The 13021-nt window shown below is 46.0% G+C and overlaps 1 protein-coding gene across 2 annotated transcripts; it reads right to left on the bottom strand.

Moving 5' to 3' along the window:
* Positions 1–6857: 6857 nt before the first annotated feature.
* S100a14 (S100 calcium binding protein A14) lies at positions 6858–8940 on the bottom strand. 2 transcript variants are annotated; one of them, XM_021628647.2, is made up of 4 exons: positions 8808–8940; positions 8411–8527; positions 7832–7978; positions 6858–7619 (listed from the first exon to the last, which is right to left on the bottom strand). In XM_021628647.2, the coding sequence occupies exons 2-4, from the start codon at positions 8438–8440 to the stop codon at positions 7482–7484; spliced, it is 315 nt and encodes a 104-aa protein (XP_021484322.1). In that variant the 5' UTR covers positions 8441–8527; positions 8808–8940; the 3' UTR covers positions 6858–7481. The 2 variants fall into 2 exon arrangements, with proteins under 2 accessions (XP_021484322.1, XP_021484323.1); XM_021628648.2 differs by having other exon boundaries at positions 8411–8543; positions 8808–8860.
* Positions 8941–13021: the final 4081 nt, after the last annotated feature.

The raw sequence follows: 13021 nt of genomic DNA, 5'->3' as shown, positions 1-13021 counted from the left end.
ACCTTTGACCAAAAACCCGCAGGCTCGTTCCTCAGAGAAGACACAGGATAAAGCTAATTGCCCTCCCACCTTTAACTGCAGCCACATCTACACTAGCAGGATATTCGGTAAGTGACTTAAAGATCAGATATTCCCCATATGTCTGGTTCAGGATTGACCAGACCTGAAAACCAACCAGTTACTTTAAAAAGTCAACTACTCTAGCCGCTCATCCAATTATGAATAGCCAGGACTTCTACCCCTGAACTTCTCCGCACCTCCTCCCTTAAAAACCCTAGGGTTTTGTGTCTGGTCACCACTCTTTGCTGACTTCCAGAGTGACCCCAAAGTGTGCGCATTGGCCCTAATAAACCTCTTGCATTTGCATCTATACAGCCTCTGAGAGTTTCCTCCAGTCGACTCTCCGGGCTTAACAGTCCCTCCCGTCCCTCAGCTCTTTCCTGGAAATCCCACTGCTTCCTTCCTTTCTTTTCTTTTCTTTGATTTTGTTTTGATTTGTTTTGTTTTTTCCAGACAGGTTTTCTCTGTGGAGCCCTGGCTGTCCTGGGCTCACTTTATAGACCAGGCTGGCTTGGAACTCAGAGATCAGCTTACCTCTGCCTCCTGAGTGCTGGAATTACACCTGCACCCAGCTCTCACTGTTTCCTTATGCCCTTCTGGGCCTCTAGCTTTCTTACACCCTCCTGGGTCATATATGACCCTTTATTTCTTCTTTCTAAAACTCAGATTTCATTAAAACCTCCCTTCTTACTGAAAACAGCTTGGCCTCAGTACAGCTCACTCAACAGCTAAAAATTGGCATACTCAGTTTTCAGATTCTCTCATACAGTAACAAGCTCTGTCACTCCACAAACACAAGGTCCCAAAATCTCTTAATCTAAACTTTCTCTGCCATACTTTTCCGAAAGTCTCTTATCACTAAGGTTTTTCCACTGTTCACTCTTAAAAAGTCTTTACCTCCACTATTTCTCTGCTCTCTAAAAAATTCTGTTACAACTGCTGTAAACTGTCTAAGAATTTGCAAGTCCATTTGGATATAGTTAAGAAATCTGCAACGGGCTGGGGAAGTGGCTCAGAGGTTAAGAGCACTTCCAGAGGTCCTAAATTCAATTCCCAGCAACCACAAGGTGGCTCACAACCATCTATAGTGAAATCTGGTGCCCTCTTCTGGCGCACACACACACATGCAAGCAGGATGCTGTATAAATAATAAATACATAAATCCTTTAAAAAAATAAAAATAAAAGAAATCTGTAACAATACTGTGTGATTCACTGTGACACTACAGCTTCATGAAAAGATAGATTGTTTTGTTGTTTTGGAGAAAGAGGTTGTGATGGTAAAGGACGAATATGAAGGGACAGGGAGATGAGTGAGACTGGGGTGCACGAAGTGAAATTCACAAAGAATCAATACAAAGTTTTTTTTTTAATCTGTAACAAAATTTAACTTAAAGCTTATAACAAAAGGCTTACAGTTAAAAATATATACATAGGTAATCTTAATTTGCTATAACATTTTATATATATATATATGATTCAATTCTTGTTTAGAATATACTGTATATGTAACTTGAATTCAACTCTTGTTTTAAAAAAATAGATCTACTAGAAAAATGGGTGTTTTTAAATAGCAACCAACTTGCAGCTGGCAGCCATCTTTACTAAGGTTAAAAGAATATACATGCAATGTAATTTCACCATCATCTATATGACTATATGATATAAACCAACTAAGGCAACTATCATAAAACTTCTTAGTCCTACTGAGCCCTCTGCTTATCATTATAACTCCTTCTTAGACTAAGGAGGCAACAGCAAGTCTCCAAAATATCTTGAACTAGGATGAATTTTTGTATGATGATAAATTCCGAAGATTATAAACATCTACTCAGAGAAGTATGACTAACCACTCATGTCTTTGTTTAACATCAGGCTTCTAGAGCATTTAAATAATAAACAACATGTTTGATAGATAATATATATTTGATAAATAAAGTTTATAAATTCCTATGGTCTACTCAGGTTAACAATAATTGACTTAAAGATATATGTCTAGCCTTTTTGTCTTTGCTAAGCTTTAGCTACTTGGACAAACTGAGTGATATTCTGTAATCATTCACCATAAAAAGTTCAAGAAAATAAGGTTCTCAATCACTCTGTGGACTGTATTTATGGTTTTGTAAAGTTCCCAGTCTCTCTGTGGGCTTTATTTATTGTTTAAAGTTTTATATTGATGCTAGAAGATCTTCAGTTAAATCTTCAACTTCAATTTTTAAGGCTCAGACTTAACAAGGATAAATTTGTAAAATTTATAAAAGGTACTGATCTTATAAAAGGTACTAACTTGTAGAGTGGAAGTTTTGGTCTCTTTAAAAATTCATTTATGTTATGTAAATATGTTTTTGTCTTAATCCCAAGTGTGGGATATGGGGCTGCTTTTAGTTTGTCCACAGCTGTTAACTATGAATGCCTCGTGTGAGCTCAGAGAGGGGCATGGTCTTTGCCAGCTGCAGTTAGTTCAATTCTAAAGACTCTGAGAGGACATAAATGCCAGAGCACTGGGAGGAAAAGGAGTCTGAGGAGGAGCAGGCTGCTGCTGGTTGGTCCTATTGCTGCTGTTTGCTGTTTGCTGTTTGCTGTTTGCTGTTTGCTGTTTGCTGTTTGCTGTTTGCTGTTTGCTGTTTGCTGTTTGCTGTTTGCTGTTTGCTGTTTGCTGGTGTTATGCCCAATTCGTGAGAGCCCCAAAAGACCACCAGGAGTTGAGTCTGTTGCAAAACACATGAGGATCTTTATTCACAGCTCAAGCTGGACTCACAGACACCAAGGCATTGGTATCCAGCAGAGAGTCCCAAGCTATGGATTGTGGGTGATTTCTAGGTCCCAGTCTCTCCCAGTGAGCCCAAAGCAGGGGATTCTGGCCTGGAAAGCTTCTATTGTTTAAACAGAAAAAGGGGAGGCCACATTTCAAAACTGTTCACTATGGGAAAGTGACAGGACCATGAACAGTTCCTGCTTTCTTTGTTCTCTCTCTCTTGTTTGTGTGTGTGGCAGGAGGGGGCGGGGATGGCTGGCCTTGAGTAGTCTGTGCTATTTTCAGGAGCAAAGGTACGAGTTGGACCAAGTTGGGGGCCATTCGGGCCGGTTTCCTGACAATATCTCTAATGAGCAGCAAGGTCAGCTCTTTCTACAGTTAGCTGGATCTGCCTAGAAGCAGCAAGGTCAACTGGCCTGATGTTTTAAACTTAGATTTTTGGGACAATTCCATCAGGCCTGATGTTTTAAACTCTTTAGTTCAGTACCCCAAAACCTGGTTTTTAATTCTGTGGTCTCTCACTGGTTTGCTGGTTGGCTGGAGTGCTGGGTATGCTGAATAGGAAGATTGGAATTGCCCCAAAAATCTAAGTCTAAAAAAGTCTATGCCCCCTTTCCCCTCTAGCCTTCTTTCTCTCCTATCTAGTGTTGGGGGATTGAAATGGAGGAAGAGGTATACGAAACCCAAATAAAGTAGATGAAAAGTACACTTCAACCTTGGGCTGGAGAGATAGCTCAGTGGTTAGCAACACTGTCTGCCCTTCCAGGCTACCCAGGTTCAATTCCCAGCACCCACATGGCAGCTCACAACTACTCTCATACGGACAGACATACATGCAGGCAAAACACTATCGTACATAAAATAAAAATAAATATTTTTAAAGAGACTAACTTGTTAACTGTTAAAGATAATTAAGACATGCAAGTTAAAGGTCAGCCACCCTTACTGATCAAATTCTTTAATGTGCTCAGAGCTATATGTATAGTCATGCTAAGTACAATGTAATTTATTTACAGGGACAAGCCTTATTTACTTGTATACGTTTTTTCAAAGTTAAGCCTAAAGCAAGTAACTAAAAACAAAAAGGTTGTTTAAATAAGGTATGCTTAATAGATGATGCTCCTCAAACTCAGAGATCTGATGAACACGGCAGTTAAAATATTTAATGGAAAAAGCTTCCCATGATAGACAGAACTGCAAACTCCCGGAAGTGACACAAGGTCTCCAGAGAAGGTGATGCGCAAGCTTGACATTAACAGCAGCAGCAAAGCAACCCTTTTCTGGCCACTGCAGCTAGTCCTTCCACGGGAGAAGTAAAATTAGGAGGACCTTGTTTCTAAAGCTACTACATCTGCTGAGAAAGGCAGACACACACAGACTCAGATACCTTACTGGCAGGCTTAAAGCTGAAAAAGATAAACTCACAAAACAGGTTTCAATGTAACTTTTAAACTATTCCTTTATTTAAAGGAACTTGTTTTGCAATGACTGCTTTCAGTAACCAACCAACCACCTGTGTCTCCTGGTAAATGACTGGATGGAAGGAAAAGGTTTAAGGTTGATGAAAGTTGTAGGGAGCTAAGAAAGTAATCTGAGGTATGTAAATGCAACTTGTAAAGGTCTGGGAATGTGAAAGCTTAAGTAACTTGTGAGGGTCTAAGAAGGGGTTTTAAGGTGTATTAATGCAATTTGTAAAAGTATAAGAAAGTGATTTAAGATATGTGAAAAGTGAGAAATGTTTCAGGTTTCTTTCCCTCTCTGTGCTATTAATAAATTAAGACTTCAGGGGGGGAGGGTGGGACCGGGAGGGGAGGTGGGAGGGGCTTATGGGGGATATAAAATGAATAAAGTGTAATTAATAAAAGTTAAATAAAAAATTAAAAATAAATAAATTAAGACTTCAGTCCAGACAGTCCTGGAGCATGTTCCCGACAGAGTCAGGAGGATCTGTTAATTTGATGCCACCCTGTTCTGCAGAGCTACTTCCAGGACAGCCAAGGCTACACAGAGAAACCTTGTCTTTAAAAAAAAAATTCAAAAGTTCCAAGTTTTAATTAATCAGTTTTGATATAGTTGGGGGTTTTATTGTTTTCTTTGTTTTGTTTGTTGGTTGGCTGTTGGGTTTTTTGTTTTGTTTTTGGTTTTTCAAGACAGGTTTCTCTGTGTAGCCATGGCTGTCCTGGACTCACAGGCTGGCTTCGAACTCACAGAGATCTGCCTGCCTCTGCCTCCCTGAGTGCTGGGATCATAGGCGTGCGCCACCGCGCCCAGCATCTAGCTCTTGATAAGCGCTGACTACTATTACCATAGTCACAAGGTCAAGATTTTAAATTTCCTTTGGTTCTTTTCTAAGTATAGACTTAAAGTGCTTCTCATTGTGCTAAAAACATCTGCCCAATCTTTACACATACAATTTTCTGGATAGAGGACAGAGTGTTCATGCTTTTAACCCAGAACTATTGTTTGGGAGTCCCCAGCTTTTACTATGACTCGAGGCATGCATCAACTGCTTTTTCTACAATGTGGATTTCAGTATGATCACAAAGACTGATAATGCTAATATATCTACATCTATACGTTTCTTGTAAGCTTTGGGGAGTCCTGAGACTTGGATTTACCTCTCACAGGCCAAACAGACTCCAGATAAGCGCTCCTGTTAATCAACAGCTTCAGTTTCCTCACCTGCCTACTCCTGAGGTTGGGCTCTCTCTCCATCCTCTGACTCCCCATTTCCCCGTGCAACTACCAGAACCACAGCCTTAGAAGTTTCAAAAGTTCGGCCAAAATGAAGATTTTTCTCTGAGCTCCTTAATTTTACCGTCTTCCCCTGGTATCTATCTGTCTCAGCTGAAGAGTGCAAACTGCTCCGAAACAGCCTGCAATGTGCCAGCTCCAGCTGTTCCTTAGAACCTGCGTCCTGGACTGCTCCCGATTGGCCTGCTCTTCACTAGTCCCAGGTGGTTCCTCAGAACATGGGCAGTGAGCAAAACAGACATTCCCCAGCCTTCGACCAACATTTCAGCCTTCTTGGACCCTTGACAAGGATGCCCCAATTTCTGCTCAGAAGCTGTTACGGAAGAAATTATGTCACCCCTTATCATCAACAAAAAGGCTGTGATGTCAGATCCCAAAGAAAACCCTAGACAAATGGCTAGCTGTGGTACCTATTTAGCTTACCCAAGCCAGGCTCTCTCAGCATCACAAATACCTGTTATAGAGTCCTAGGTCCTCTCAGGACTTTTCACCACCACCACCCTACTCTAAGCCTCTCCAGCCCCTGAGCTTCCCTTCCCTTCCCCCAGCTTCTGGTTCTTGTATAGCTAGGCCATTTGGCCACATGCTCGCTTGGCTCTTCTTGGTCCTCTTGCTCTCTCTTGGTCCTCTCTTACCTCTCTCTCCCTCCCTCTCTCTCTCCTCTCATGGCCCAGTCTATTCTGCTGACCATGTTTCATCTGGATCTTCCAAATGCCCCTGGCTACTCTCTCCCTCATATCTGCAATAAAAACCTTCCCTTCCACCATACCCAAGAGCAGCCACATCCCACCCAAGATTCAGCCTCCATGAGGCACTCGCTGTGTCAGATTCTCTGCTAAGTGCTCCATGGGATGGGTCACAGTCTCCTGCGAGAAGAGGACTGTCCACCATGCCAGTGAGGGAGCATGCTGTAAGAGAATGCCCAGAGCTCACAGCTGTGGGCGGCAGAGTCAGGATTCAAACTCAGCTACTCAACCTGTTTCTCAGTACCTGTTTCCCTTGACACAGGGACACGTGGTTCGTTCCTTCCCCCGGGTAAACATGCATGCTTTCATCTCCTATCAGAGGGCCAGTCTTGGCATGGAGGAGCCTGTCTCTCTCTGAGGCAGACTTTCCCTAGCTTTTAGGGCAGGATGACCCTCAACCCAGTCCATGGAAAGAAGTACCTGGTCTTTCCCACTGCCAACCACTCTATCCTCATATTTCCCACCCACCGTTTGCTCCAAAGCACCCCTCATCCCTGGAATCTGAATAATGGGCAAAGATGAGGGACAAAGAATCAAGACAAATTTTACTTTTTCCAATATTTTTATTAATCAAATGATATAAAATAACTATCATCCATGAATGCCCAAGCACCTAGCTGGTCCTCTCACCCCAAAGTCATGAAGTCACACCCTCCTCAGCCTCTTTTGCAGCTCTGCTCCTATTTCCCCTGCCCCTACTCAGGGACAGACCCTGGAAGGAGGATGGGGCAGAGCTGGGAGCAGCAAGAATAGTACAGAGAAGACAGCTACAGTTTAGGTTGGACAAGATTAGAAGGCATAGATTCTCAGACATGCTTTACAGGACCAAATATCCAGCCAGAGCCCCAGCCCCACTCTTCAATCACTTCCCGTAGCCCAGTTCCTTTCTACCCTTCCCCTATTACCAGATCGTTTGGCCCTTACCCTGCCAGGGTCCCTGCACAGCCTCTCCAGTCCCAACCCACCCCCTGAGCTCCACTGAGATGAGGACTTCTGGACCCACAAGCTGCTCAGAGCCCCCAGGGAAAGCTGTCCTGAGCCTGAATGTTGCAGAGAGGTACAGGCTGGGGAAGAGGGTGGTGCGGGTGGAGAGAAGTTTTATTTCCAGGCTCAGGGCCTCTAAAATCCCCTACCCCCAATATCCCAACAAGTTCCAAGAAGAGACCCTCAGCTTCGAGCCACAGGACCCTCCATCTTCACACTCTTGGCTGCTTCTCCAATCAGCTCCCAGAAGCTTCCAAACTCCAGTTTCGAGTCATTGCAGTTGCCCAAGTTGGCAATCTTCTCTTCTAGCCCACAGTTGCTCTGAGGACAGGAAAGACATCACAGCTCAGCAAGGCAGCCCTTCCAGATCTTCCTGCCCCACCCTGGCCAGCGGCAAGCAACAGGAGAGGAGCCTACTAGGTATTGGCAAGGGGGAATGGAAGGAGGTTCCCAGGGCCAGCATGGGTGGGGTCTTGGGGCACTAGCTTGGAAAGTCAGGGGTTGGTATGGGGTGGGGTCCACCCCTCCATTACCGGCATGAGGTGCGGTAGCTGCTGGGTAACCAGGTCTCGGAGTTCAGCAGGGGTCAGTGTTTCCCTTCCACCCTCCACAGAGTACTGATGGAAGTTCTTGATGAGGGTCTCAATGGCCCTCTCTACATCACTGAATTCTTGGGCATCCTGAATATAGACACAACACATGTCAGGAAGGCCGGCCCACCCACCCTACAAAACCTTTCTCAGAAGCCTTGGAAAATCAACAGGGTAGAAAGCAACTACAAGACATTCTAGAACCCAGAATTCTGCCCCACTCCTCTCCCCTAACCCAACATCTAGGCCACAATGGCCTCTGCCCTAAGCCACAGATTAGGCAAGCCCCACCACCCCCGATCCCAGGCAGGGCAGGCCCTGGCATGTGCCCAGAACTCCTATTTCCAGAAGAAATCTATTTGCATCATCAGCCTATGTAGGCATGAGGGAGGGGATTTGGGGCTGGCTGGCAGTACCTACAGGACAAGGCCTAGGTAAAGAGTAGAGTGAGTGGGGGAATGAACCCTCTGACAGAAGGAAAGAGTGTGAGAACAGAAAGACAGGCCAGATGAATGGGCCCACCTCAGCATTGGCTGACCGACACTGTCCCATGTTGCCTGGTACACTGGTCCTTCTGTGAGTGAAGTCTGTCGTCTGTCCTATAGCCTGCCCCACAGGAGCTGATGGATCATGATCTGCCTAGAGAGGGGGAGGCCTGAGATGAGGGGCGAGCTCATCATTCTTTTTCTCGTGGTCATTTTTGCTCCACCCAACATATATCTTTACCAAAGGGCTTGGAGTCTGCTCTACACAGACACAGCCTCTGCCCAAACTCCAGGAGCTAAGGCTACAGCCCCCAAGCCAACCCACTCAGAGGGACTCCCCCTGGGCCTCATCCCAGCTACATTCTTCCCACCTCCTGTAGGATGTGGGCAAGAAGTGGGCCTGTCTAGATTGACGGCGTGCTGGGCTCTCTTACCTGCTGGCAGCTGCAGAGACAGGATGGAGGAGCCAGCTCACCTGAGCTCAGCTCTTATACCTGGGGGAAGGGAGGGGAGGCCAGGGGCAGGGCCACTCCAGCTATTGCAGCCTCCTGGGCTGGGAGCCAGTTTTGAGAGCCGCGCCCTCCACAGTTCTAGAGTCAGTCCCCACCCCTAACACGAGGAAGAAGCCATGGAGGGCTGGGTATGGGATGTCCCTGGCACAAGATCACCCTACCGAGTCACAGGGAGAAAAGGAAGAAAAGCTGGGGGAATCTTAGCTGGGAGGGTAAGAACCCGTAGCAGCCAAGAGTCAGGGAAGCAGAGGGAATCGACACTGGAAGAAGCAAGCCATTCAAGCTGAGTTTGTGGGATAAGGAGCTTGAAAGAGGGCCTCAGGGTCTGTGTGCTTTGACTCCTCCCTTCTCTCTCCCAGCTAAGCTAGTAACGCTCAGGCCTGCTGAAACCCTGAGCCAAGCCTTTCCCAGTCCTGACATCCTAGAGATGAAAAGGTGGAAGGAAGGGCCAGAGAAAGCAGCGCACCCTGGTGTTGGAAGGCACACTGAGCCTTCACCCGACGTCCTGCCTTGCACACAGGAGTACCCATGCTGCCTGGCGGGCAACAACCTCTCCAAACTGGTCGGGCTGCCATCTCCTCCCTCCTTCAGTCCTACCCCCTCCCCGAACAGCACCTCAATACCAGCCCTTCGAGCTACCAACCAGGTACCCCAGGAGTAGGCCAAACTGTATTTCCTGGAACTGTGACTAGCCCTGCTAGCTGCCCAGGCCCTAGAACCTAAAGTCATCGGAAGCAGACACAGGTGGAAGGGCTGAGGTCAGGAGAAGGTTTGCCTGAGCTTACAGTCAAAATTCCCTTGCTCACTCTGAAACCAACGCAGATGTCCAGACAGTCTTCCTTGGGTCACTTGCTGCAATTCCTCTGTATTCTGGTCTCAATCAGGGACTCTTCCAAAAGTCTCATTTGGAGAAGCCTCTGAAGGGCTTCAGTCTGGAAACCCACAAGGTCCTCGTCATCTGAGGGGCTGAGGAGTCTGGAGGCTTCTCAGATGCTCTGCCAATACGCCCTTGGAGAGCCTGCGGGTCCCTCTGAGTTTCCCCTGGGGCCTCTTTCCTGGTGCGTGATGGGGAATTTGTCTCTTCTAATTCTCCCCTGGTTGACTAGCTGCCCCACGTGGACATCCACAGTTACATCAGTGGCAACGCAGGAGGCTTACATCAACTGCCGCACCCCTGCACTCTCCAGTGGCTATACAAACCTCCTGCCCCTCAAGCCAGGGAGAGCAGGGTAGGGACGGATGACTCTGTCCCTAACTGGCACATTCCCACAGCTTCGTCTTCCTGTCACACTTGAGCAGCACTTCTCCTGGCCAGTTCCAGCTATACTTGTGTTCATAACCTAACCTCCCTAAAAATGTTTCCTCAGGGCCAGGAGTGGCAATGCACCTGTTATCCCAGCACCTGTGAGGCTGAGGCAGGAGGATTGCTGAAGATATCAACACTCTATTTTAAAACAAAAAGAAAGAAAGAGGGGGGCTGCAGGGATGGCTCAGAGGTTAAGAGCACTGGCTCCTCTTCCAGAGGTCCTGAGTTCAATTCCCAGCAACCACATTGGCTAACAAGCTTCTATAATGAGATCTGCTGCCCTCTTCTGGCATTCAGGTACACATGTCCAGAACACATAAATCTGAAAAAAAAAAAAAAAAGACAAGTAAGGAGAAAAGAAAGCTAAAAGAGGGCTTGGGGTGTGGCTCCTCCCAATTGCCTGACTTTTAAAAGATCATAGGTTAATCCTCAACACTGTAAAAATTAATTTGATTGATGAACCTAGACAGCTGTGACAGTTAGCTAGGGTAATAAAGGTGAGATATTTAGCACGTTTGTTATCATTACCAGCCAAAGGACACATTCCAGGAGTTATAGGAGGAAACTGGGAATCAACCGGGTATTTATTGAGCACCGACTTAGTAAAAGATCTGTTGCTGTGCCACACATTCTCAAGGACATGTTCTGTCCCCAACACCAGAAGGACAAAAAAATAAAAAAATAAAAATAAAAATAACATAGTGCTACATGGTATAGATATCTGAAGATGAACCACATTCCTTGTCTTCAAAATGTCCATAATGTTCATGTTTTCACCTCAGGTAAAGGCAGAGCTTTCTCATCCCTGGATCTCAAGAAAAGAAATCAGGGTAGTGTATGAAAATTAAGCAGCTGTGTTTCAAGGAGGAAGTTTTATTTGGAGAGAGGGGAGTTCTGGCTGGCCCAGCCCAGCAGATCCTGATGACCCCCATCCCGACAAGCAGGCTTTACTTCTTCAGGACCTCCAGGACCTTCTCCTTCCTCATTGCCTTTGCCAATTCCCCAATCAGTCTCCAGTACTCATTGAAATTCAGCTCCGAGTCCTGGTTCACATCCAAGCTTTTCATCTTATCATCTAGAGAGTCCACATCCTAAGAGGTAAAAGGGAAGGATTAGAACTAGGGCTCTTGAGGCAGGGAGAGAGGAAAGAACTGTCAGGGACCTTCCCTCAGAAGCGCCGACACCCGCCCCTGGTCTGAAGGATGAGGCTATGGTCCTACTGCCTGGAAGTCCCATATCCAAGGGACAGCAGCTGTGGCTGAGGGTGAACTACCGTCCTCCTTCACAAGGCACTACGGTCCCTGCTGCTCAGCTGCAGCATCCTAACCTCTTCTCAATTTAGTCACCAGCCGGCAGGTCGGGAGAACAGCAAAAGTACCAGGTTATCAGGTTCTCTAGGGCACTCTTGATAGAGTGTCTCATGGCTATGAAACCCATGGATTCTGGAAGCCTGCCTCCATGATGAAAGGATTTGTTGCCAGATAAACAATCACAACATAAACATCGTTGCTGAACAGTTGGTGGGTGTCAGATGGAAGGATACCTCACAGGTACCTGACTCTCAACACTGGGGGATCTGTGGGGAGGCTGTTTTGTTTCTTAGATGTGCTCATTTTATTTCATATGTATGAGCATATTGCCAACATGTGGTATGTACATGCACCACATACATGCCTGGTGCCCAGAGATCAGAGAGGATGGTATCTGGACAGGACTTAGAGGTGGTTGTGAGCTGCCATATAGGTGCTGGCATCCTGGATCCTTTGCAAGAGTGCTCTGCATAATCACTAAGCCAACTCTCCAGCCCCCATTTGCCTCAACATTTGGACAAAGGCAAATCCTGCCAAACAGATCTCTGGGTGACATGAAGCAAATTCTTAGAAGGGTTTTTTTTAGCAGAGTCATAAGCTCAGACATTGGACAATACTTCCTTAACCAGGAGAAGGGAAGAGTGGCAGGACAACCAACCACTCTTAGGTCCTTGATTCTAGGCAATGTGATATTACATTATGTTTTATATCATTTGTTTGTTAAGCCTCTATGTAGTTTTTACTATCTGTAAACTTCTAGAAATCCACCTCTCAATCCTATAATATGTTGATAAAATGAGACCAGAGAGACACAGGCAGACTCAAGTTCTCAGCAGCATTGTTTGACAGAAGCATACAGCCCATTTGCACACACTCCCATTTGCACCAAACATCAATTTTGCTCATCTAGTTTTACATACATACACACACACACACACACACACACACACACAAACACACACACACTTACCTGAGTTGAAGAAACACAGAACCACCTACACATGCAGTCATCCCCCGGCATACATAGAAATTCTCAGTCCTAGAGACCTCTACCAACCTTGAGCAAATGAGGCAGCTGCTTCGTGACTAATTCCTTAAACCCACTGAAGCTCAGGCATCCTCTCTGTTGTATCGGGGATGCAAAAATGTAGAACTGATTGACCACAGTCTCAATGGCTGTCTCAAGTTCAGTCAGGGGCTCTGCTGCCATCAGTACGCCAAAGAAGGAGCTGATGTTCTCACAGACTGACCTGCCTGGGAAGAAACAGGACAGGAGAGTCAGGGATCCAAGAACGGGTGAAGTGGCTTCCTGAAAGAGTCAAAATGAGAGAGATGAAAGGGTCCAGGACAAACAACAGAATCTCACTTACAGAAATCCTTTTTCTCTGACTCTCGTGTATGCGTGTCTGTCTCGGAGATATCTCTGTAGTGGTCTCTCCCAGTGCTAGAAGGGCTTTTTTTCTTTATTGGTTTGTTTTTAAGAGTTCTCTGAGTGTGGTAACATCCCCTGTGGGGCCTCT

The sequence above is a fragment of the Meriones unguiculatus genome, chromosome 1, assembly GCF_030254825.1.
Source record: "Meriones unguiculatus strain TT.TT164.6M chromosome 1, Bangor_MerUng_6.1, whole genome shotgun sequence".
NCBI lineage: Eukaryota > Metazoa > Chordata > Mammalia > Rodentia > Muridae > Meriones > Meriones unguiculatus.
The sequence above is the reverse complement of the archived record's forward strand: the minus strand, read 5'-3'. Positions and strand labels throughout refer to the sequence as shown.